Genomic DNA, 22,455 nt, shown 5'->3' with positions numbered 1-22,455 from the left:
TCTGAGAACCAGCCTAGCAGAATTCAGAGAGCCTCATCACTGGATGGTTGGCTCCTGGGTGAGGAAGCTTTTTTAGCCTAAGATACTCATGGAAATCATCCTAAGCACAGAAAGGCTTAGATCTGTATAGCTGAAGGGAATGCCCATATGGAAATACTGATTCTGAAAGTAGGTTTTGTGAGCATCTTCATCACAATTCCAGTACTTTGGAAAGCTAAACGTATACTGTTGCTATTTAGTTAACCTTGTTTCATCTTGCACTTGTAGTGTGAAGTGATTTCACTCAGCTTTGTTGCTCTATATAAAATCATTCTTTTATTCTCATTCTACCGAATTTGGGATGCAAATGGTCCTCATTTCTTCTGATTTTCCTAGGTGGAAACCTGCTTGTGTTGGTAGATCAGCATGCTGCCCATGAGAGAATTCGCTTAGAGCAGCTCATTTGTGGTAAGACTTAATTGCGGTAACAATTATAGGGCAGCTAGGAGGTGCAGTGGATAGAGGGCCTGGCCCTGGAGTTAGGGAGATTCATCTTCCTGAGTTCAAATCTGGCCTCAGACGCTTACTAGCTGTGTGTCCCCTGGGCAAGTCACTTCCCCCTGTTTACTTCAGTTTCCTCATCTGTAAAGTGAGCTGGAGAAGGAATGGCAAACCTCACCAGTATCTTTACCAAGAAAATCCCAAAATGGCGTTATGGGGAGTTGGATGTGACTGAAACAACTGAACAACAACAAATGGCGTGGAATAATGGAGATGACTGACTTCTCAGCAGGGACACACCAAGAAGTACCCAGGGAATGGGTAACTTGAAGAAAGGCCCTTTCATGATCTCTACTTTAAGTTAAGAACATAACAGTCAGACCCCTCATGCGGACAGGAGGGTTGTAGTTATGGTCAGAGGCTTATGACATGTGCCCACTGGCACCTAAGGTTTCTTATTCATGACTCAAACACTCAAATTAAGTTTAGGTCACTGAGGCTGGCCCTTCCACTTCCTTGTTCATTGGGAAACGGTTTCTAGAATCCCAGAAGGATTGGTATGCCTTCTAAAAACACCATAGACCATTTTTCTCATCATCAGACTGTGTGCTCTCCAACAGATGAAATTACAGAAAAGCTTTACTTTTGCGGTTAAGTAATGAAAAACACTAGTGACTGAATTAGGAAAGGGTAGAGATGGATGATTTTATTGAGTAGAAATGTAACATTTTCCATGCTATTTTTCACTTCTCTTTTAAAGAGGAAGGCCTAAGAAAGAGACAATATGTTGCAGTATCCCAGTTACAGAAATTTCATTGCAGTGCTGTCTAGACTGAGCTGTCTTCTCTAGTGACCTCTTGGAAATAACTGATAAAATCTCAAGGGTTGTACTGGAAAACTTGTTATTCTTTCCCAAGTCCCCACAATATTCAGTGGTTTCAGTGAAAAAGTAGTCGCTGTTGACTGTCTGCATGTATAGACAACAAGAGTCGTCTACGTGTGTGTGAAGTTGCATCTTTTGTATAGAAGATGAAGATTTCTTAGATTGCCCAGTCACTATGCAAATGTGTGGACAGGCAGGATTCTATTTGGAGTCTTCCAAAAGGCTGAAACCTAAACCTCTGAAGTTAAAAACTCTTGGTCTAAAACTAGGCAGTAGACTAATTAACATTATTATGCTCTATCATATTTCATGCTTGGTCTTATTTCTCCTTGTTCCCACCTATTAAACTTTCTGCCAATAGATTCCTATGAGAAGGAACAGCCAAAAAGCTTTCACCACAAGAAACTGCTGTCTTCTACCATCTACCCGCCAATGGAGGTCACGGTGACAGAGGAACAGAAGAGGCTTTTACAGTTAGTACCATGCTCAACTGATGAACATTTTAAGGATATGATATTGAGTACAGGATAGAGTGTGCCTCGTACTCTGGTCCAGCAACTAGAACTTAGATCATTTCCACCCTTTCTTGGAACAGAGTGCTCACTCTTCCTGTCTCTCTGCAAACAGCATTACAGCCATAATTGCTCCATTCTGCTTTGTATCAGTGTGTTCTCATTCCTTAGATGTGGTTCCTAATTACGTTGGAGGAAATCTAGCACGGAGGAGCATGGCAGGGATCAATCATATAACGATTCCCTCGATAAGACCTTTCCCAGCTCCTGGGATAATAACAGACGTTTATGGAAATGGAAGGAGAGAATTGTCTCTTATTCATTTCAGATTTGGAAATAAGGCTACTGCCAATACTTCATTTCTCCTAGGGCATAATTTAGATTCGCTGCAGATCCAGTTATTTACATCCACTTAATCAGGAACTTCTCAGATCCAGCAGCCATTAATTACTTCCCTGCTTTCATGCTGATTTAAAACATTCTGAACCCTTTGTTTTGGTGCCAGGCTTCTTTAAGAGCCAGTTGAAATCAGCTATCAGAAATGAGTAACTCTCCAAGTGAAAGAGAAAAGTAAATCCTGGTATTTTAAATCTCTTAGGACTGTTGTTTCCTTGAATGAAATGGGGAATAAGTAGAGGTTACTGTGGGGAGATAGTATAATAGTAAATCCTATAATAGTAAAACCCTAAAAGAACACTAATTATGAGAGAAGCTTTTAAAAACGAGGACAATTTCTGAAAAATTACAGAGTATTTGTAATTGAAATAGGAACAAAAGACTCTTCTTCAAAAGCAGTCTTTGATATACTCTAGTGAGTACATTGGAGACTATTCATCTCTTTAGGTGTTACCATAAGGGCATGGAAGATCTGGGCCTGAAATTGATATTTCCAGAAGCCCCCAGCTCCCATATCCTTGTGGGAGAGGTGCCACTCTGCTTTGTAGAAAGAGAAGCCAATGAAGTCCGGAGGGGAAGACCTACTGTGACAAAAAGTATCCTGGAGGTGAGATGTGCTGGGAAGGTTGCTTTGGGCTGGTCCTAGTGCATTCTGTCTGGAGAGGCCAGGGGCTTTTCAAAATAAAGGCCATGAGGTTGACCTGGCTACATCTTCATAGATTGGATAAGGTGTCCTTTGCTATACTCATTCTCTCAGCAGTCTTTACTGTGGGATTTTTACCCTAACCCTCCCCACTCCCGCCTTTTTTTTTTTCATTAATAGACTTTGCTATTCAGTCTCTATAAACTAGAAATCTAAAACAAAAATTTTGCAGCACACACATCAAAGACTGTTCGGTTTGAAATCAAGCTTATGATGACCAGAAAATCTTACTCATGTTCAACCAGACTGATCGAGATAATTTTTTGTTGATTATGAAGGGAACTGGAATGGCTTTACTATATATCAGAGGAGGAGTAACCCCTTGACTTCTGGCAGATGGAACAAGTCACTAACATGCTCCCAGTTAAAAGAACAAATCATTTAACATTAGTTGAACATAACAGTTGTAATAGTTGCACTGGTATTATTAATAATAGTAATGATAGCTCACATTTATATGAAGATTTATAATTTCCAAAGCTCTTTTCTCACAACATTCTCCGCCCCCCACACATGCACACATGCACTCCCTTTTCAGTGTAATGTTGGGCAAGGAACTGATCAGGGAATTGTATCCAGACTTTGCTAGCTGAAATTTTTAATCTAAATGTGTTAGTTTCTGGAAGCACCAATGGTAGAGAATGTGAGAGGAGTCAGTATTTGTCTCTGTTGTAATAACTTTGATAACTGGGTCGCTTGGTTTCTGTTTGTTTGTTCTCTTGGAAGAAACATGGCTGTGATTTTGAAGCAGTGCAGTGTCTACCCCTTGGCTTTGAGTAACTTTGGGAGTTAGAACATGGCTGAGGGAGAAGAGGAGAAGGGAGTATTTTCTAAGTCTGAACTAAAAGAAAGACAATTAAGAGTGATAGGAGCCTGGAGAAGCTGAAGAAGGAAAGAAGGAAGGGAGGGAGGGAAACCTTTATTAAACACTTGCTGTGTGTCAGGCACTGTGCTAAAGCACTTTATCCCTAATAAAGAAGTCCTGTGATTTATTGTAAAGAAATTGTTGACAGAGCGGTGTCTTCAAGCAATGCTTTTCCTTGTAACTGGACTAGCATAACTTCCAAAGGTTTTACAAATTGGTAGCATGGGGGGAAGTAAGTGTGTCTGGTAGAAATATCTTCTAAGTTCATTTATAATTTTAGCATCTGCTGGGGGAAGCTAGGTGGCATGGTGGATAGAGCACTGGCCCTGGAGTCAGGAGGATCTGAGTTCAAATGTGCCTTCAGACACTTGACACTAGCTGTGTGACCTTAGGCAAGTCACTTAACCCAGATAGCCTTGCCAGAAAGAAAAATTATCATCTGCTCTGATGAGACTGTTGAAAAGGATATATAATAGAGCAAAAATATGCCAGACAATTTTTTTAAGTATTATAGATTTTTTTTTTACTCTAAAGATAGGAAGTTCCTAAGAAATACTGTGGAAACTTGAATGAAAAGTTTCTGGTGTTTATCATTGTAAAATGTGGGTTATGTTGAGTTTGTAGTTATATTGATTATTTTCTTAGTTGCCTTTATTCACAATATGTGTCCAACATTACACTTGTTCTGGCTAGAGTTTTAAGCAGAAACAGACCATCCCTTAATAAATGATCAAAGCCACTCTTACCAATTACGTGTCCTCATAAGCTGTTGGGAGCTGTATCTGGACTGAGTCTCCTTTGCACAGATACGTTTAAATCTTCATAGAACGTCTTAACTCAAAACAACTTTATGTTTTATAAAGCCTCATGTTCCAAGCTTCCTTTCCTTAAGGCTGCTGGTCCTTAAAGGGGTCAATTCAAATATTTGTTTTTTAGTAGAGAAAAGACAGAATAACAGCAGCTTACTTGCACTTAATTTTTTGCTTTGCAGGAATTTATTCGAGAACAAGTAGAGGTAAGCAATTTTTTTGTTTGGGGGAGGACAGGCAGAGGTTTCACTTAGGAGGCATCTATCACCCTCTGTTCCTACTAAGAAGAGTTTAATCATGTACTACTGCTTTTAGCTGCTTCAGACTACAGGAGGAGCTCAAGGGACTTTGCCACTCACCATCCAGAAGGTGTTAGCATCCCAGGCCTGCCATGGTAAGATCCTCAATGTAGTTATTAAAGATCTGCTCTATGCTAAGCACTCATGGCAGGTAGATGAAGAAAGAGGAGGATGTAAGACAAATGGAAAAATGCCTCTAGAAGCATACAGTCTGTATTAAAAAACACACACATATGAAACAATCAAAGGAAAGTATCAGCAAGATCATTTGAGTTTAATACAGATATTGGATATAGGAGTTCAGTAGGAGAGCAAAGTGGAAGAGCAAACAGAATCAGCCTTCCTAGAAGAAGCGTTTTGAATGACTCTCAATGTGTATTAGTTGAGAGAAGAAAAAAAAAGAAAACATTATAATGGATGGAAGGAATGATATGAGCATAGGCCTGCCAAACGTTCACATGTGTGGAGCACCAATTAGATTAGCTTAGTTTGAATAAAGGATTCATATAGAGAAGTATGAAGAAATTAGATTGAGATCGAGGGATAGAAACCTTGAAATCCAAAACGGAACATTTTGTTTTGACACATAGAGTTTAGAGCTAGAACTGACCTTGGATTGGATCTCCAACCACCTCGTTTTTCAGAGAAGGAAACTAAGGCCAAGGGATGTATTTGTAAAGTAGCAAAATCAAGATCTGAACCATTAGGGCTCCAACTGCACATCTAGTGCACCTTCTTTCATACTATATTGTCCAGGTATTTGATACGGGATCTTGAGCAGGAGGAAAATAAAATAGTATTTGAGGAAAAGTTCTGGCTGCTGCTTTTGTGCGATAGATCAAATTGAGTCTATTATAATAACATAAGCATGAGCTAGTGAAGGTTTACATTATGGTGGGATTTGTTGAAGTAGAAAAAAAATGGCAAATCAGAAGGGACATTTTGAAGAAAGATTAACATAACTTGTAGATTGAACCTGAGTCAGAGGAAAGAAAGTATTGAAAAACAACTTGAATTACAGAAGGCTTAGTTACTCCAAAGAAAGTAAGGCTGCTTTTGTCACTCAGAGGAACTCTGAAAACACATTATATGACTCTAGTCTAGGACACAAAATGTAATCTTCTTATGAAGACGAGAGTGTCCTTAAAGAATGGCTGAGGAGCATGGTAAAGCAGGAAGCCATAAGTTCCATCCATGGTTTTAGGTGATGGTTCAAGCAATTGTAAAACCAACAGAAAATTTTCCAAGATGGATTTTCCTTTATTTAGGAGACATTTGGGTGATAGTCAGGACTGGCTTCCACTGTACGTGTGAAATTTCTCTTGTGCTTCTCTCTTGTTTTTAGGAGCTATTAAGTTTAATGACAGCCTGAGCCTAGAGGAGAGTTGTCGGCTTATTGAGGCTCTATCTCAGTGCCAGCTGCCTTTCCAGTGTGCTCATGGGAGACCTTCGATGCTGCCCTTAGCAGACATAGACCATTTGGAACAGGAGAAGCAGGTACCTTAGTAATTAAGAGTGAAGAAGAGGAAACTGAGTTTTCTTTTTCTTTTAAAGGGCAGGGAGCAGTCCTCCCTTGAGTAAACTACCATCTTTTCTTCCCTCACCCATTTTGAAATGCCAACACACACGCACGCGCGCACACACACACACACACACACACACACACACACACACGGTTCAGTATTCTTGAGATTAGTAAAAGTACAGATTTATGGATCCCTCATGTCTAGTGCTGACTTGCTCTTGTCCTTCTGGATAGGATACAGCAATTCTTTTTCCTAGCACTGCAGAGGCTTGGTAGGAATACAGAAAATTAGCTTTTGACTAAACATGGTCTTGCTACCTGGTCACTCACCATGATAGTAACTTATTGTAATGGCATTGGCCAGTTTATGGGGGATTTTGAGGCTGTGGTCATGATCCACCCCAGGAAGTTTGGTGTGGATAATGCTACAGGGACACAGAGTGGTTTAAATTAAGAACATTTTCTGTTCTCATTTATAATCTTAACTGAAACAGAACATAAGACCATATTAAGAATGCCCACATTACTGTGTTCCCAGAGCCAATTGTGCTTACCTTTCCTGCTCTTGCAGTGAGTCATGGGCATTAGAGCTTTGTACACAGCCCAGTTGAACTCCCTAGTGCTCATGAAGACTCTTTTGTCCCATTCTGAACCACAAAAAATCTAAGTTCCATGACTGTTAGAGGAGCATTTTGTCCTGGACAAACCTATCACGTTGCTCATTTAGTCTTCCCTGAAGCCTGATTTCAATATACTTTGGAAAATTAACAATTTACTTGGGATTTGAGTATCCATGTTTGCTTTAGTATGTTAACAATTATGATAATTCCATTTTTTTCTAGTATCCTAAACCCAACCTTGCTAAACTTCGTAAAGTGTCCCGGGCCTGGCATTTGTTCAACAAAGTAGAGACTCAGAATGAAAAGCAAAACAAAGGTTGAAACCACCTTGTGAACTTCCATGAAGACAGAACTCTCCAGACAGCCCCACACCTGTGAGAAGATGAAGGGATGTTAGTTGCCTGCAGGATGAATCACTGGGGTTGTGACACTTTCATGCCCAATTCACAGAACTGGCTTCAAAAGCATAATATCCTTTCTTGGGCATCTCTGTTGGCAGCCTGCCATATAATAATTTAAATATGAAAGCTACATAAGGGGAAATGTATCAGTGTATACATTTGTATGACTCAGGAGATTGAAAATATCTTTCCATGTCTATTTATAATTTATTTTGGAGTAAAATTTGATAATTGATTTTTTTAAAAAAAAGGCATCTGTTTAGTTTTCATTTAATATGCATTACCAAGGATTAGTAATGCTGTGCCATCCATGTTCAGTGCTAGTCCCTTATTCCCTCTCTGTACTATAGTTTTCCTGAACTCTGTCCCTTGCCTAAGTTTAAAAGCCTAAACCTAAAAAGTCTTCTTCCACCCAGTCCGATCCCACAATAACAATTATTTGAATGACAAAAAAGGGCCTGAGATACCATCAAGGCCAACCCATACCTGACCAAGAATCTCCTCCACAAACAATCCCAACAATGTTATTTTTTTTCCATCTAGTTGAAGATAAGGTCCTTACCCTTCCAACATATTCAACTAGATGACTTTAGGGAACTGACTGAAGTAAGTCATGTTGGTCAAGAAAAAGAAACGGAATGAAAACTGGATAGAGAAAATTCCAAGTTTCCATTTTTTTGATGTCTTTAAAACAGTTGTCTAGCTAATGATATTGTATGCATTTACAACCACAGAAATATCAAGTTTATCCTTAAAGATGTCTGGGGTTGGGATTTTTTTTTTTTATAGCGAGGGAGATACTCATAATGGATCTGTGACCTCTCTGATTTAGAGTTCCTTCCAACAGTGCAGATCATGACCGATTCATACATATCTGCCCATTCTGTGTCTCAGCTGTGTCATTTCATAAGGGGAACCTACCCAGGTGCTACAGGCCTTCCTCAATTTTTCTTCCCATATGTCCTCCTTCAGTATCTGACTCTGATGTGGAGATGATGCTGGGTTCTCAAAGGCCATGCTGGTGGAATGTAAGCTCTTACAGGTTCCAACAAGCAGGTTCCATCATGTTGGAAATGGTGGGTGAAAAAGCAGGGTACTGGCCACAGACTAAGGCTATGTTCTGAGGGTTGACTGAGATAAGTATGGAAAAGCTTATCACCTGGAACCTGACCACTTAGGGATGGATTTTTTTGACCATGGCAGTCCATTGATTTTTGATGTTTATTTTTAAAAGCTTCCTATCTCAATACTTGTTCTTTTAGTAAGATGCCTAACTTTCCCCAAGCAGTTATAATCTCTCATAATTTCCCTTGTAGTTTTCTCAAGGGGTAGGGGTTCTTTTGGGTCCAACGCAACTTCCATCTAGGCACCTAGGTGTCACAGTGGATAGAGGCAATGAGCCTTGAGTCAAGAAGACCTGAGTTCAAATTTAGCCTGATACTTACTAGCTGTGTGATCCTGGGTAAGTCTCAATTTCTTCATCTATAAAGTAGGGATAATAATAGTATCTACCTCCCAAAGTTGCTGTGAGGATCAGATGAGATGATTATAAAGTGCTTGACCCAGTCCTGGCACAGAGTAAATGCTATATAAATATTAGCTGTTATTATTATCCATGCATAATTATAATCTACAGTCTTACTCATGGCATAATTCCATCTGAACATAGGCTTTTTCCTTCTTGCAAAATGCTTCCAAGCAGTCTCCTTTATATATTCCTACTTCCTTGACAGATGAATTGGTTAGAAAAACATTTTCTGTGTCTCTGGCTAACAATAATGCTTAGTGGATTAGACATATGGAAAAAGTAGTACTGTGAATAAACTGTAAGTCTGGATAATATGAGTAAAATGTTGCTTTGAGAATTTTTACCTTAAATTTGGAAAAGAGAGATAACACAGTGTCTCTTATGAGGGCCATCAAGTGGAGACGTTTGAGAAGCATTGCTCTTGTATTGAACCAACATTTTCACAGACTCCCAGGATTAGAAATACCTTCATAAGTGATTTAGTCCACCTTACTAGCCTGCCTTTCCTGTAGCAGAAGTTATGATATTCTATACCCTGTTCCATTACCTGTACTACCCTAACATCCAAGGAATTGTTCCCGATATTTAACCTGATAAAAGTCTGTGTCCCACCACCCCTAGAGAGAAACAGGCTTCTCCAGAGTGTAAAGTGAGGATAGTTTTACTACATATGTAACTTCTTAGTTATTAAGAATAATAAGTTACATTTTTTATCAGCAGTGCAGCCTTATCAGGTTCATATTTATGGAAACTTTGACCATGGCAAAATAGAGGTTGTATTTTTTTATTCTGTTTCTTTAGTCTTTCAGATTCTTCCAGCTCAAGTGATATCCGATGCCTCCCTTCCTCCCAGGTTATCCCCCATGCTTTGACCTCACTTCCCTCACTAGTTAAATTATACAGTGTTTTCTTCCCTTCAGTCCCTCACTGCCTTGTGCTGTTGCTATTCATGCCTTGCCCATCCCTTTCCCTCTATGCATGTGGGCAATCAGGTGGTGCAGTGGGTAGAGAGCTGAGCTGGTCTTGGAGCTAGCAAGACCTGAGTTTGAAGCCTGCCTCAGTTGTTTAGAAATGCCAGTTCTTAACAAGCTCCTGAATCTTCTGTTGCTGCCAATTGACAATCCTTTTATACTTCCTTGATTAGCCTCTATTATGGTCCCCATAGTTGCTGTTTAGTCATTTTTCAATCATGCCCAACTCTTCATGACCCCATTGGGGGTTTTCTTGGCAAAGATACTGGAGGGCTTTGCCATTTCCTTCTCCAGCTCATTTTGCAAAAGAGGGAACTGAGGCAAATAGGAATAAGTGATTTGCCCAGGGTCACACAGCTAGTTAAGTGTCTGAGGCTGGATTTGAATTTAGGAAGATAAGTCGTCCTGATTCCAGGCCTACTGCTTCACCTAGCTGCCCAAAGCCTGTCAAAGTGAATGTGTCCAAACTGTGTCCAAAACTGAACTCATTAGTTTTCCCCCCCAAACCCATTCCTCTTCATTTCTTTCAAAGACATCACCATCCTTCTAGTCACTCAGGTTCACCATCTCAGAGTCACGCTTGATTCCACCATCCCTCAAACCACATATATCCAAACAGTTGCCAGGTCTTACAGATTCCAGTTACTTACACAACATCTCAGTCCTTATTTCTCCATTTCCATGGCCACCACTAGTTCAACGTCTGTCCCCTGGACAACTACAGTCACTTCCTGAGTCGTCTTACTGCCATTCTCTTCCCTCTCCATCCTCCACACAGCTATCTAGTTGATGATATTCCTAAGCTACAGGCCTGAACATGTTACTGCCCGTGATTGGTTCTCTAATAGGACAAAATGCGAACTTCTCAATTTGTCCTTTAGAGCTCTCCACATTGTTGGCTCCCACTAACTCTCCCAACTGATTTCTTATTCGTTCCTTTCAGATATTCCCGTTCCTATTTTCTGCTTCCCTTACATGTCTCCTCCTGTCTGTTTAAGCCTCGAGGCCATAGGTTCCTCACCCCTGGAAGCTGGGATGATCTTTCTCACCTGTCTCTTGGAATCCTTAGCTCTATTCAAGAGTCAGCATGTGTTGCCTCCAACATGAGGCCTTTTTTGAATGCTCTCCCTGCCACCACCAGGAAATATCCTTGTATTTATGATGTATTTACTCATGTGTATACATAGAAGGTGCATTCCAGCACCTAACAGTGCCTCATGCATTGCAAGTGCTCTGTCTACCTTCAAAAATTTGTTGAACTTCATTAAATATGTGGGTTGGAGTCACCTGTATGAACAATGAGAATTAGCCCGATGGGAGCTAATAAAAACACTAAATGAGTGAAGAAAGAGAAGATCAGGATAGAGGCTTGGAGGGGATACCCAAGGTCAGGGATTAGGGCATGGATGATGCCTACAAATCAGTCTGGAGAGGTTCCATCAGACAAGTAGGAGGAGTGCCAAGAGGAAGTATTACAGAGGCAAGGGAGGAAAAGGGATGGGGGGTGGGGGCAGGGAAAGTGTCCTATGATGAATGAATAAGTGAATGAGTGAAGAATGAATGGAAAAAGATTTTAAAGTTTCTTTTATGTGCCAAGCACGAGACAGAAATAGAATAAGGTGACAGTCTCTGATTTCAAGAAGCTCATTGTTGTCATGCCCAACTCTTTGTGACCTCACGTGGGGTTCTCTTGGCAGACATACTGGAGCAATTTGCCATTTCCTTTTCTAGCTCATCTTACAGAAGAGGAAACTGAGGCAAACAGGGTTAAGTGACCTGCCCAAGGTCACACAGCTGATAAGTGACTGAGGCCAGATTTGAACTCACAAAGATGAGTCTTCCTGATTCCAAGCTCAGTGCTCTATCCACTTAGCTCGTCTAATTTGAGGAGACAATGCATATAGAGGGAACCCATATGAAGAAGTCTCTTTGGAATCTCCTAATCTTCTCAGGTGAAAAGGTTCTCTCCTCAGATTTTCCTAGGGTGCTTAATCTGGCAAAGGGAAATAAAGAGGTGTGTGGTGAGTTATGAGATATAACCGAAGAAGAACTCCAAAGAAAAGGAGTAAAGGACTCAAGGAATTGTATGAGAGGATGGTGGACTGGTCATATGGTCACATTAGGGGAAACTGCTGAATTGAGGTAGAGTATCACACGTATGCAGTTCTATAGAGTCATTCGTTAATATAACTACATAATTTTAGCAATAAATAAATAAGACAAGTTGTTTGAGATGTTTAAACTGTGTCCCACATTTAAGAAGCAGAGGCACCATCTTCTTATTCCTTGCTTTATCACTTCGTGCTGATTAAAACTTTACTTGGTAAATATCTTTTAAAGATTTCCTTCCTGCGTCTTACCTAGGAATTCTTATCCCATGTAGACGTTACGTGAGTTAATCTCTCCACCCGAATTTATAGAATCACACTATGAGAAGATGAGTGCTTACAAAGCTCAGTAAAAATTAAGTTATGAGACAAATACCAAACAAAATCAAAAGGCTGAAAAAATAGAAGAAAATTTAAGATACCTCATAGCAAAAATGACTGATCTGAAAAACAGATTGAGGGATGAGGCCTAGGCTGGGTTTTTTTTGAAACTTAAAAAAAAGTTTTTTAAATTAAGAATTATTGGACTGTTGGAACACCATTACCACAAAAAGAGCCTTGGCTTCATATTTTAAGATAAATTAAAAGAAATCTACCAGAGGGCAAAGTGGAAATAGAAAAGACCTACTGGTCACTTCCTGGGGAAAAAAACCAAAACAAAATGAAAACTCCCAGAAATACCACAGCAAAAATCCAACTTCCATGACACAGAGAAAAATTACTACAGGCAACCAGAAAGAATTCAACCACTGGGAAGCCAGAATCAGGATCACACATGATTTAGCAGCCATCTCTATAAAGGAGTGGAGAAGATGGAAAAATATTCCTGAAGGCAAAAGATACGGATTTATAGCCAATAACCTACCCAACAAAACTGAGTATAGCATCACACAAGAAAATAAAATGGATCTTTAAAGAAATAGAGGACGAAAATACCAGAGCTGTGGAGAAACTTTGAAGTTTACACACAAGAGTAATGAGAAACATAAAAAGGTAAACATCAATTGACAATAATGCACTAAAAAAAGGTAAAGTATGTGCATTCAAATATGAGATGTTGAGGCCCTCTGAATCCTATCACTATCAGAGTCCATAGAGGGAGTAGTTAGACAAGGCCTGAGAGTATATCTATCTTTATATTAAGGGAAAGAGAGGGGAAAAGAAATACACTGGTGGTGGGAGGGGAGGAAGGAAGGTCAGAGAAAATTATCTTCGGTCATCAGGATGCACAAGAAGACATCACTACAAACAAGGAGGGGGTGGGGAGAAGTGGCTGAAACTTGAACCTCACTCTCATCTCTGAACTGGTCAAAAGAAGAAGAAACACACACAGCTGGGGCAGAGAAACAAAGAAAAAGGGAGAAGGGGGAAAGAGTTAAAGGGAGGCCATGAGGGAGGAATTAGTCGTAAGCAAAAGAAATTCAAAAGATTGAAAACTATATAGTTCACAAAGAATGGGAATCTAAGGTAGTGCCCATAAATTGGGGAATGGATGAACAAGCTATTGTATATGAACATGACAGAATACTATTGCGCTGAACTCTTATCAATACAATGACCAACCAGGATTTCAGAGGACTAAGGATGAAACATGCTACCTGCTCCTGATGATGGGGAAGGACTCAGAAGAATGAGACAAGTATTTTTTAGGACATGGCCAGTGTCTATTCTTCTGTTTTTAATGGAAGGGAACAGAATTAGGGTGGGAGAGATTAAAACAAAAAACTACATGTGTGTGTACACATACAATACATATATGCACATAAATATGCATGTATATAGCCACATGTGTATATACATGTATAGAAAGAAAACGAGAAATCTGATCAACACACTGACCAACTACAAATTCTGAGGAGTCATAATCAAACATACTCCCCCTCTCCAAACAGAGGTGATGAACTCAGAGTACAGACTGGGACATGTTTTTAGACATAGCCAAGGTGAAAATGTTTTGCTTGACTGTACAAGTTTGAAACAAGGATTTTGGTTTTTTTGTTTTCTCAAAGGGGAGAAGGTGGAAGGAAGTGGGAGAGAAGGCTAATCTGTTTGAAAATAAAATTTAATTAAGAAAAAACTTAGGGGGTGGTGAGAACTGAGTCTTGGAAAAGGGCATATGTACTTTTACAGTATTATTTACAAATATTCCCCCTGGGCATGGGGATAAAACTAAATGGAGGGTCGAGGGAGTAGAGAAAAGAGTCCCAAAGGATGGTAGCCCAAGCAAATAAATACTGTGTGTAGTTCCAAATTTTCTGCCCTTCAGATCACTGTCTCTCCATCCAACCTTCCTCCACTTGGAGAAGATATAAAGAACTGTATGAAGCCAACTCAACATGTCGACCCTTCAACTTCCCTTTACATATAGTTCAATTTTATAGAACTTACATTTTCAAGAGTCTGCTGGACCAGGTAACAAGGATTTACCCAACCAAAAAGAGCTCAGAACAGATACTCCAAACAAGGGAGCATTATCACAACTAAGGGTCCCTTCTGGGATTTTGTCAGGTATAGCTAAATGCATCATAGAACAAAAACAAAAAAATATCCCTAAGAATGCCCTTCTCTTCTAGGAAACTAAGGTAGATGGGATACCCTTCAATAAAACTATGGAGCTAAAATTACTACTCGAATCTCTTGACTCACTCCTCAAGCTTTATTTCCAAACCACAATAGTTATATGTTAAGTTGGGAGTGGTTAGAATTGGTGCCTTTGGAAGGGAGAAAATTACCAGAGATTGGTAGCTAGGAGACACTTCATCCAGAAAGCTGGTGAAGATTTTACTTTGGGTACTTCTTCATAAATTGACAAGCTGGGGCCTGGTTAAGTCAGTCACCTCTGAGTCATATAATTTCTAGATCAGTCTTTTAGAATCTTGCTCAATGTTGCTTCTTGCCCAAAATCAGTACAAGGCAGAAATAATTTATTTTCACAGAAAAGCTATTAGCACCAGGAGGCTGCTTTTGTCTCAAGTTTCCTTGGGCCACTAAAAAAATTACTGATATAATTTTCTGCTGTACTCCAAAGGAAATTAAACACTTTCTTTTGTAATGCTAGGGTTCAGAGTTTACCTCTAATTACAGCCCTCCTACAGGCACATTACTTTGTAAACACTGTAAGTGGACCACGCTACTGCTGTTTCAAGCAGTTTAATCATAGTAGAATTGTAGACAAGAGTCATAAAGTAGCTTTTATTGGCACATCCCAGGAGAAGGTGCAGAAATATCTGAATAAGAGTGTCTATCTCAGCAAAGAATCCCATGTGACCCATAACACACCACTGAATAGTACTTTTCATACTCCACAGAGATGTAGCCAGGTCAATAGAGGATTCCAAATCAATAGGTCAAGCACCGTTGTTCCATTAAGATCCAAAGAAGAGATCCTGGAATTTTGCCCATGTATGTGTATGGCTGCAGAGGCAGGAGTTTCTACCTAGAGTTCAAGTCTTCTTTGGAGGGAACTTGACTCCCAAGTCAGGAGCAGGATGTCTCCATCTCCATGCAGTGTTACACAAATGTCTACCTGAGCTCTCTCATCTCCTGACTTTAAAGTATGTGATCATCAGGATGGTAGAGCTCACTCATGAGGCGGTAAATGTAGGAGGGCGCGTTCCCACCAATGTTGGAGATAAAGAGGGTGATAAGTTCTGGTGGGACATAGTCAAACACGGGGCAATGAACACTGACCTTCTCCAAAATGTCCCCTGAAAGGCAACAAGAATAAATGTCAGAAATATTGTCTAGTTTAGTTACTTTGATCAGTACAATGATCCAAGAAAAAGCCAAAGGATTCATGATGAAAAATCCTATCCACCTCCAGAGAAAGAACCTATGAACTTTGAGTGCAAACTGAAGTATAGTTTTCTCACTTTCCTTATTTTTCTTGCTTTTTTGGGGGATATAATATGGCTAATATGGAAATCTGTTTGGCATGATTTCACACGTATAACTGATATCACATTGCTTGTCTTCTCCATGGATGGGGAGTAGCAGGAGGAAGAGAGAGAATTTAGAACTCAAAAATTTTTTTAAAGTATTAAATGAAAGAAATATTGTTGAGGCCTCCAGCAACAGCAATTAGGAAGAGTTATTGTTATAAACTCAACAAAAAGAAGAGTATGCAGTGTTTAAGCCTGAATGATGGGGCTATGGTATCAAGCCCTGTGTTTTGCATCAAGAGCTGTTCAAGTTAGCATTAATTGTTTCTAGGCTGGTTGCTAGGCCCTTACTCAAGGAATTAAGCTGCCCAGCTCTGAGAAAAACAGAAAATGGGGCCCACAAGCAGTAGGTAGTTTCTTTCGTAAGGAGAAATGATTCAAAGCTACCACGCTGTGGCAATAATATTATCAAAATAACCCCCAGAAAGACTAGAACTGAGCTTCACAGAGACACAGAGCTATTTACTGTACTTCCTATAATTGTTAACATTGTTATCTTTTCCCACAGATCCGTTATACTAAAATATCATAGTCCATTTTCTAGCTCAGATCTAGTTATCTTTAGTCTCCATCATGTCAGCTAAAAGCTCAATTAGCCTAAAATAAATCAAATATTTTAAAGCCATAAAGTCCCCAAATGCCATACATGGGGTTAAGAGTCACAGCTACTAGAAAAAAATAATTCCTCTGTTTCCTTTCTCCTGGGCATCACTGAAGGTAGCAATGGGGTAGTCCATTACTATTCCCTGCATGATAGGGAACCCTGAATCTGAATTGCAACCCAGTCCCATCTAATCCTACAAATTAACTTTAAAAGACAAAACTGTACCCTCTGTGAATGGTAAGACTTCTTCAGGAGCTACAAACTTGTGGAATGAGTCTTCTTCATTGGGAAACTAGAGGAAAAAAAAGATACAAAAAGAAATAACTTAAGAAAAATGGCTTTCTTGTGGGCACGCATCAGTCACTCTCTATCAGGAATAGGCCCTACCACTAGGGCTAGAGGAAGAGTACAGCTCTTACCTGTGGTGAAAGTTTAAACATGGGTGCACAAACAATGAGTGGAGTGGAGTGGTGCTTAGCTGCAAGGGCCAGGGTGTGTGTTCCTGCTACTGCTCTCAGGGCACCGTTGGCTAGGATGGTCTTTGTACCAATGATCACCTTTGGAATGAAAAGAGCATGTTAGCTACTTAGGGAACTGGAAGATGGGAGTTTGGGGGTAGGGGAAGAGGAGAGAGACAAAGGAAAAATCCAGAAAAAAAGTCTAAGTGGAGGCCACTGAGAACAAAGAATCAAAGTCTTGGGGTCCTCTAGACAAGATAAAAAGAGGCTGAGTCCTGTAATTACTAACAGTGAATTAGATCTCCTTTTCTCAACTGCCTAGTTCATGTTCTGGTTTTTATAGGAAAATGGGTGAGGAATGAGGCAAAAGGTCTCTTCAACTCTTGTGATATCTTGATAATAGACAAGTTTTAGTCTCATGACAGCAGGCTGTGGATACCTTTCACTACAATTCATTTGCTGGAGGGTCACTCTAATCTACTGCTCTACCAGATCAAAATGAAGAGATCTCAAACTGAAAATGTAAGAGAATTCCTAGGCCAGTAACAGAAAGGGCCTTAGATGGATATAAAAGGCCAAAGCTGCAATTTTATTTACTTTGTCATTAATGTTTTTCTTTCCCTAAAGCGCCTTCTCCTAGGGCCAGTAAAATACCTACCTATAGTGGAAGTTTCTATATGTTTGCATGTCTCTATGCTGTTGATAAGTGAGCAGATGCCAGAAAACATGTGAAATTCAATCACCATATATATGCAACCAACAAAAGTATTACGCTTGCCACTTTTAGCCACGTTCACTACTTAGTAGAATATAAAATTTTATCTCCTCTCAGTAGAGGCCCCTATTCGTCTACTACATTTCACCCTCCAAGTTCTCAGTGACATCCAAACCCAGCACAGTCCCTTTTTTCCAGACACTGAGGGTTTACATACATGTTGTTTATCCCACCTTCAGCCCTATATTCCTTTCATTGCTCTCTCAAATATCTCGGAGAGTCTAAGCAGGGACACAGAGAATGGGAATAAAAATAGTGACAAGGGGAAGAGTAACTGGATCAAGTCTCAACCGGTATCTTCAAATAATATCAAGAACTTTCCTTTTTCCCAGCAATATCATGAGAAAGAATGAATACTTTAGGAACCCATAGAAAAGGAATATTTCTTCTGTTAGCAGCCAATATCTCTACTATTTTTACTCATTTCTAATAATTCCAAATATACTCACTTTGTTGACTCTTGACATAACAGCAAAAATAGCAGCATCAGTCATGACAGTTGTTTCAATATCCTCCTTGGCCAGATTGACTGCCATCTTATGGCCCTGAAATAAGAGGCAGAAACTGATGAGCCCTGCAGTAGATAGAGAGTGTGCTTTCAAATGTAATTTGGGATGATCTGATTCTAAAAGTTCATTCTGCTACAGAAGTTCTTGAAATAAGTTCTGGCATCACTGAGGAAGAACTCTGACAACAGATGGGAAACTAGTAAGCACAGTGACTAGTCCTCAACACTAATTAGAGCAGCCATAAAACTAGATGCTCTATTAGATGAAGCCATTAGGTACAGCTGGTCAGGCTGGTTCCAGCTCACAATTCCATCTTGGATGCTGAAAAATGTCCTTTATGTTTCTAGAAATTGAGGTCAGCCCAAGCACCAATCATTTCTAAAGTTCCTTGCCCTATTTAGATCCCTACACCACTGACTTAAAGCCAAAAGGAGCCTTTGAGACCATTAACTTCAGCTGCCTCGTACTTCATATGAAGAAAAAGAGGGCCAGGGAGATTGTGACTTCCCCAAGGTCACAATGATAGTAAGGGACAGAGCTGGTATTTGAATCCAGATCCTGACTCCAAAGCCAATGCTCTTTCCACTACAATGTGCCGTCTCAACTCTTATGTCCTAAGCTCTGCAATTCACTACTGCTTTCTCAAACCAACTATCACACAATTTTTGACCAGTCATGTGATTTCACTTCTGATGAGGCAACTCCCTCTCCCAACACAGATGCAGGTACAAGACATATCAGCTTTTAGTTAATTCCACTAACGTCTCACTATATAGAGTTATCTTGATTTTTTTCATTATATCAGACACTTTCCCCCCAAGTCATCATTACCCCTTGCTTACCAATTCAGTCAGAATGGATCCAACCACCCCTTCCTTTACTACCTCCTCCCATCTTTCTCAATTTTCTGTAGCTCCTTCAGTACCTGGCAGAAAGGAGCACACTCTGCCACAATAACATGAAATTTCCGCTTTTGGGCAGCCACTTTGAGGAACTCTTCCACGGTCCGGGAGTATCCAATGGTCATGATCACCTCATTGGAGTGAATGTGCTCCAGAGCCTGCATTGCTATGTTCTCCGTTGTCCCTTCTGCAAGTACAATCAATTTACAGGAAAATTAGACACCAAGTTGGGAAGAAAGATTTGTGTCCTTGGCACAACATTCCACCAGCACACATTACAGGGAAACTACACCTTGGGGCACCACATCAAAAATGTCTGAAATGAAAAGTTACAAAAGCCGAATTTTTACTCCTAATCAGACAAGTGCAGCCACCTTGCCCCCTCTGGTATCCTCTACAAAAACCCACCCCTATTTCAAGCCCATGTCACTGTAGCTACTGCGATATATACTAGCTCCTTTTGGGGCAACTGGTTCTGAAGATAATGATTATCTAATCAAGAAAATTTTCAATCTGTCAAACCTAAAATTGCTGAAGAAGGGGAAAGTGGAATTTCCATTAAAAGGTTCTCTTTCCAAAAAAAGCTACAAGTCAGTATCACTGCATGCCAGAAAGACCCCAAGGGAAAACACAGGTGGGGAGGAAACACTAAAAACAAAAGCACATGAAACTGAGATGCTAAAGGGCACTGTTATTTCTCTGATGAACTTTTGCAAATCTCCAGAGACCATGTTTAGTGAAGCAACATCACAATAAAAGCGATAATCACAGATAATGTTTACACACAGTGCGCTAGGCTTTACAAATACTCTTTTATTTGATCTTTATCACAACTCCGAGGTACTGCTATAACTATTTTATAGTTTTTATTTCATAATATATACACATGCACATATATGTGTGTGTACATGAATAATTATAAATGAAAAGCTTCCTGACTTTGACTGTGACAAGTTAACAGATTTGGTCAGGGGCACAGGGCTAGTAAATATCTGAGACTGCATTCAAACTCAGGTCTTTCTGCCTCTCAGTTCGGCACTCCATCCGCTACACCACGTAACTCCTCTAAGAAGAAAGGCCTACTAACCATGGTTTGAGTATCGCTTTCTCATATACAAACCCAAAGCACCGTCTCACCCTCTGAATCTATTTATTCATTTATTCCTGTATTGGTGTGAGTTCAATTTATTTACTGAGTCTCTCTCTGCCGGCTCAGCTCAGGGATCCGAAGTCCGCTATTGGTCTGCTAAGCACCCAACGAGCCCCATATTTCAACCCTTGCTTCCGACTAAAGAGCCCAGGAGAAGAGGTCAGAAGACCTGCAGACCAGACTACTTTCTGTCCATGTCGCCAGTCAGCCCCGAAGCCCGGGCCCAGCCACGCACTCACCCAGCTCTATCAACAGCTCGCTGATAACCTCAATGATGTTGGCCTGGAGCTGGGCAGAGTGGAGGCTGAAGTCCTCATTCAGGCCCCCAGCGGTCAGCAGCTTGTGTAAGGACTCCTGCTGGTCGCTCTCGTCGCTGCGTCCGTGGAGCCTGGGGAGATAAGACGGCATCAGAGGGGCGGGCACGGAGAAAGGCTCTTGGGAGAGGCGGGCACGGAGAAAGGCTCTTGGGAGGGGCAGCAAGTGCCAAGATGGTACAACGGGAAGTGGCCCACATCTCCTGCATTAGTGACCGAAAGATGCAGAGGCCAGGGCGGGAGCTCGGCCTCCAACCCGACCCTGCCTCGAGTCCAGCCCGCTCGTCCCCGCATCACAGAACCTCAGAGGTTAAGGCCCAGAGAAACAGCGCCTTCCCCAGGTGGCGGAGTCAGGGGCTGGCAAGGGACGGGAGCCACACGTGCCTTGGCACTGTCTGCACACACCCGCCACCGCTCGCACCCCACTTCCCCGCCGATTCCAGCTAGAGTGGATTCTGTCCCTCCGGGCCGTCAGCTCCCTGGGGGCAGGGCTGTCTTTTCGCCTCTCTTTGTAGGCCGAGCGCAGTGGCTGGCAAACAGTGGGCGCCGAATGAATGCTTACTACCGGCGGGGGGCGGGGGAGGGGGCTGGGCCGCCGGGGCCGCTGACCTGCCGTACTCCTCGCGGATGATCTTGAGCACCCTCCGAACCATGTTGCCCACGGTGGTCTCCGAGGGCTGCGCGGCCGTCATCCGCCGGCCCTCCTTCCGGATGAGCGCCATCAGCTCCCCTGCAGCCAGGGAGGGAACAGCGTGAGCGCAGGGCTGGCGGGGCTGGTCCTCCCCCCGACCCCCGAGGCCGCCCCGGCCTCTCCCGCCGCGCCCTCACCGGCGTTGCTCCAGCACCCGTGGGCCACGATCTGGCGGAGCAGCCCCACCGTCTCCCGGGCCATCTCCTCGGAGCTGCGCTGGCCCCCGCCCCGCTTCAGCGCCTCCACGAAACTCTCGATCCGCTCGGACAGCTCCGTCCCTTTGTCAGCGGCGCCCGGCATCTCGAGGACTGACAGCTCCACGGGAGAACCGACGGCAGGAGGGCCGAGAGAACGACGCAGCCTTCTACTTCCAGGGCGATCAGGGTATGCTTCCGGTCCTCGCGCGCGCTGCCCCGCCCCCTCCTCGTGCTGCCTCCTCCTTGGAACCAATCAGAGACTTGAGGCTCTGCGCCCGTTTGCCATTCGTAAGGAGAAACGGAAGTGTGAATGAATGCTCCCTCACCTGGTAATATCTGTCCCCAAGTCCTCCAGGCTCTATGACCTGTCGCTATGGAAACGGCAAGCCAGGCTTTCCCCTTTCGTCTCTGCGTGGAGCTCAATGAAGTTTGGCTCCTCCATGGCGGTGGCACAGAATCTCAAAGCCAACTCATATCCAGAATATAAATGGCATCCGATGGCGGTGGTTATCCGATGGACCTGGATACATTTTTCCCCCTGTTCAATGGTATTTTATTTTTTCTAGTTACATGGAAAGGTAAATTTTCAACATTCCCTTTTATAAAATTTTCAGTTCCTTTTTTTAAAATTTTATTTATTTAACTTTTAACACTCATTTTCACAAGATTTTGGGTTCCGAATTTTCTCCCCTTTTGTCCCCTCCTCCCCCACCCCAAAACACCAAGCATTCTAATTGCCCCTATGACCAATCTGCCCTCTCTTCTATCCTCCCTCTCTGGCCTTGTCTCCATCTTCTCTTTTGCCCTGTAGGGC

The 22,455-nt window shown here is 41.7% G+C and overlaps 2 protein-coding genes and 1 long non-coding RNA gene across 9 annotated transcripts in view; 2 read left to right on the top strand and 1 right to left on the bottom strand.

Annotated features, from left to right (window-relative positions):
- The window catches only part of MLH3 (mutL homolog 3), a 33,802-nt gene extending 26,059 nt beyond the window's left edge, over positions 1-7,743 (top strand). For 5 of the 6 annotated variants that reach the window (XM_072623487.1, XM_072623482.1, XM_072623483.1 and 2 more), the window contains 7 exons: positions 376-447; positions 1,725-1,836; positions 2,719-2,878; positions 4,831-4,854; positions 4,964-5,042; positions 6,293-6,444; positions 7,315-7,743. In XM_072623487.1, coding sequence (XP_072479588.1) covers positions 376-447; positions 1,725-1,836; positions 2,719-2,878; positions 4,831-4,854; positions 4,964-5,042; positions 6,293-6,444; positions 7,315-7,413 — 698 coding nt within the window. In that variant the 3' untranslated portion in view covers positions 7,414-7,743. The remainder of the gene's footprint in view (positions 1-375; positions 448-1,724; positions 1,837-2,718; positions 2,879-4,830; positions 4,855-4,963; positions 5,043-6,292; positions 6,445-7,314) is intronic. The other variant, XM_072623485.1, reaches the window with a different exon arrangement.
- A 7,535-nt stretch (positions 7,744-15,278) lies between these two features.
- Positions 15,279-21,835, bottom strand: EIF2B2 (eukaryotic translation initiation factor 2B subunit beta). Its single transcript, XM_072623490.1, has 8 exons — positions 21,582-21,835; positions 21,363-21,483; positions 20,679-20,827; positions 19,313-19,476; positions 18,328-18,423; positions 17,065-17,202; positions 16,871-16,937; positions 15,279-15,807 (listed from the first exon to the last, which is right to left on the bottom strand). Exons 1-8 carry the CDS (start codon positions 21,742-21,744, stop codon positions 15,650-15,652), a joined length of 1,056 nt encoding a protein of 351 aa, XP_072479591.1. The 5' UTR covers positions 21,745-21,835; the 3' UTR covers positions 15,279-15,649.
- A 111-nt stretch (positions 21,836-21,946) lies between these two features.
- Positions 21,947-22,455, top strand: part of LOC140513636 (uncharacterized) — a 67,547-nt gene continuing 67,038 nt past the window's right edge. For both annotated transcript variants that reach the window (XR_011970262.1, XR_011970261.1), the window contains exon 1: positions 21,947-22,219. This is a non-coding gene — a long non-coding RNA (uncharacterized lncRNA). The remainder of the gene's footprint in view (positions 22,220-22,455) is intronic.

This window comes from Notamacropus eugenii, chromosome 7, assembly GCF_028372415.1.
Source record: "Notamacropus eugenii isolate mMacEug1 chromosome 7, mMacEug1.pri_v2, whole genome shotgun sequence".
Classification (NCBI taxonomy): Eukaryota; Metazoa; Chordata; class Mammalia; order Diprotodontia; family Macropodidae; genus Notamacropus; species Notamacropus eugenii.
The sequence above is the reverse complement of the archived record's forward strand: the minus strand, read 5'-3'. Positions and strand labels throughout refer to the sequence as shown.

Coding starts and splice junctions, on each gene's coding strand:
- EIF2B2 (XM_072623490.1), bottom strand. CDS start 21,744: ATGCCGGGCGCCGCTGACAAAGGGACGGAGCTGTCCGAGCGGATCGAG. Junction 21,484..21,581: donor CGGGTGCTGGAGCAACGCCG/GTGAGGGCGCGG, acceptor CCCTGGCTGCAG/GGGAGCTGATGGCGCTCATC. Junction 16,938..17,064: donor TGTTTAAACTTTCACCACAG/GTAAGAGCTGTA, acceptor TTTTTCCTCTAG/TTTCCCAATGAAGAAGACTC.